At 47.8% G+C, this 2,500-nt stretch overlaps 2 protein-coding genes across 8 annotated transcripts in view; one reads left to right on the top strand and one right to left on the bottom strand.

Moving 5' to 3' along the window:
* LOC134445968 (tight junction protein ZO-2-like) overlaps positions 1 to 2,500 on the top strand; it is a 189,196-nt gene that overhangs the window by 150,707 nt on the left and 35,989 nt on the right. The gene's annotated exons all lie outside the window — the stretch shown is intronic.
* Positions 1 to 2,500, bottom strand: part of LOC134445328 (uncharacterized) — a 5,105-nt gene that overhangs the window by 1,987 nt on the left and 618 nt on the right. The window contains exon 1 of the mRNA XM_063194413.1: positions 1,869 to 2,500. This exon is cut by the window's right edge and continues 618 nt beyond it. Within this exon, the coding sequence (XP_063050483.1) occupies positions 1,869 to 2,500 (632 nt within the window). The remainder of the gene's footprint in view (positions 1 to 1,868) is intronic.

Raw genomic sequence — 2,500 nt, 5'->3', positions numbered from 1 at the left:
TCCTCCCCAACTGCCACTTGGGGAGGCGCACGAGGCACCGCGTCTACAGTCAGCGCAGCAGACACTTTACCGTCAGCAGGTTCAGATTTGCATGGCTGCGTATAGTAAGGTTTTAGCATGTTTACATGACACAACTGCGACGATTTTTTTCGGTCTGGTGTTGCCACTAAATAGTCCAGCTCTGTGACTTTCCGCACAACGGTATAAGGACCAGAGAACCGCGCTTTAAAAGGTGAACCTTGAAACGGCAGTAAAGCCAATACTTGATCGCCTGGACTAAAGACTCGTTCAGCTGCCCCACGGTCAAACAATCTTTTCATCCTGCCCTGTGCTTTTGCCAAGTTTTTGTTTGCGAGTTCACATGAGAGAAACAGTTTACGTCGAAACCCTTGGACATATTCAAGTAAATTAACTGGAGGATCGGTCTCACTAACGTCATCTTTTAGCACAGACAGGGGGCCACGGACTTTATGACCGAAAACTAAATCGTTGGGACTGAAACCAGTACTTTCTTGAGTGACCTCTCTAGCCGACAGCATAAGCCAGGGAAGTCCATCCTCCCAATCACGATTCAGTTCCACGCAGTAGGCGCGTAACAAGGATTTCAAAGTGGAATGGAACCGCTCTAGCGCACCTTGACTTTGGGGGTGGTACGCACTGCTCAAGCTATGTTTAACGTGAAGCTGCTTTAACACCTGCGCAAACATGTTGGACGTGAAATTACTCCCTCTATCGCTTTGGATGACCTTGGGAATTCCGAAGATCGAAATGAACTGAGACAGTGCTTTTACAATGGACCTGGTGGTAATGGATCTCAATGGGTAAGCTGCTGGATATCGAGTGCTTTGGCACATAACCGTCAGGAGATACGCTGCACCACTTTTCGATGGGGGTAATGGGCCCACGCAATCCACTATTAAATGTTCAAACGGACGGCCCACAGCGGGGATCGGATGGAGAGGGGCTGGCTTAATGCACTGATTTGGTTTACCAGTTATTTGACACACATGGCAAGTCTTGATGAACGCGGCAACATCTTTCTTCATGCGGTGCCAATAAAAATGCTGCAACAAGCGTTTATAAGTTTTGCGCACCCCAAAATGCCCAGCCACTTCCCCGTGCGCCGCCTTCAACACTGCAGTTTTAAGACTCTCGGGTATCACAATTTGCACAATGTCTACTCCCAGTTCCCCATCATGCTGCAACCATTTACGCACCAGTATCCCATCCACTACGAAGTAACCCACCTCTGCATTCTTCATATGGTCAGCGGGCAAAGCACTTGCAATTAACTCAGACAAACGCTCATCTTTACTCTGAGCTGAGATTAGTTCATCACGATGTAAACAGTCCGGCAAGGTAGGCAACGTAATAGCAGTTTGAACATCAATCGCACCAGATGACTCATCCCCCTGTGCGCGACTTTTCGCCCTTGTTACTGCGCACGCACTGAAAATTTCAGGGAATTCGTCGGCACAATCATTTTCCTTGGTTTCTAGAGGAACAGCTGTCACTAATGGTGGAGGTGGACCATCGGGCCACACTCGTCCTCCAGCCAAATCATTCCCCAAAATGACATCCACCCCCTCTACTGGTAGTGATGGACGCACGGCCACTACTACTTCGCCCTGCACCAGATCTGAATGCAGCACCAACCTGTGTAGAGGCACTGATAATGTTGTCATGCCAATTCCCCGAATCAAGACAGATTTTCCTGTGCTAGAGCTACACGAAAAAGGCAAAACAGATTGCTTAACGAAGGTTTCAGAGGCTCCAGTATCACGCAAAATCCTCACAGCTGCCTTCTCTGAATAATTTGTTAAAGAGACAACCCCATTTGTGAGAAACGGACCATAGCGTTCTTCTACCTGTTTCTCACCCGAGTCGCCGTCAGCCGAGGATAGCGCATCAGCAAGTGTAGATACAGCATCTGTAGAGACACCATGGCAAAAGGGAACAGCGAGGTTAACTACATGAGAGACTGCAGGAGTAACAGGTGCAGCACACAACACGGGTTTTGGGGCAGAGGTTCGATTTTGGTTCTTATTGTCACGCCACACTTTAGGTTTAGGACATTCATTTTTCCAGTGACCAAATTCGAAGCAATTGTGACACTGGGTTTCAGAGTTCCCACTTCGAGCTGGCTGATTCCTCCTGAATACAGGAGGGCTGCCACGCTGATAACGAGTTGACCCATTATCATAACGCTGTCCATACTCGGTTTGTCTTCTCTTGTGAATTAACGCAAACTCATCAGCGAGTGTAGCCGCCTCTGCAGCAGTTTTTGGCTTCTGTTCGTTAATGTATGTAGCCACTCGTTCGGGTACAATGTTTTTAAATTGTTCCAGCACCATCAGTTCACTTAATTGCTCAAACGTTTTGATGTTTTCAGCTGCCAGCCATCTGTTAAAGAAACTACTAAGTTCCCGCACTAATTCCGTGTGTGTTTGTAGTTCACCTTTTCTCCAATTTCTGAACCTGGACCTGTACGCCTCAGGTA

Source organism: Engraulis encrasicolus, chromosome 3 (assembly GCF_034702125.1).
Source record: "Engraulis encrasicolus isolate BLACKSEA-1 chromosome 3, IST_EnEncr_1.0, whole genome shotgun sequence".
Classification (NCBI taxonomy): domain Eukaryota; kingdom Metazoa; phylum Chordata; class Actinopteri; order Clupeiformes; family Engraulidae; genus Engraulis; species Engraulis encrasicolus.
This window is presented reverse-complemented; position numbering and strand designations above follow the sequence as displayed.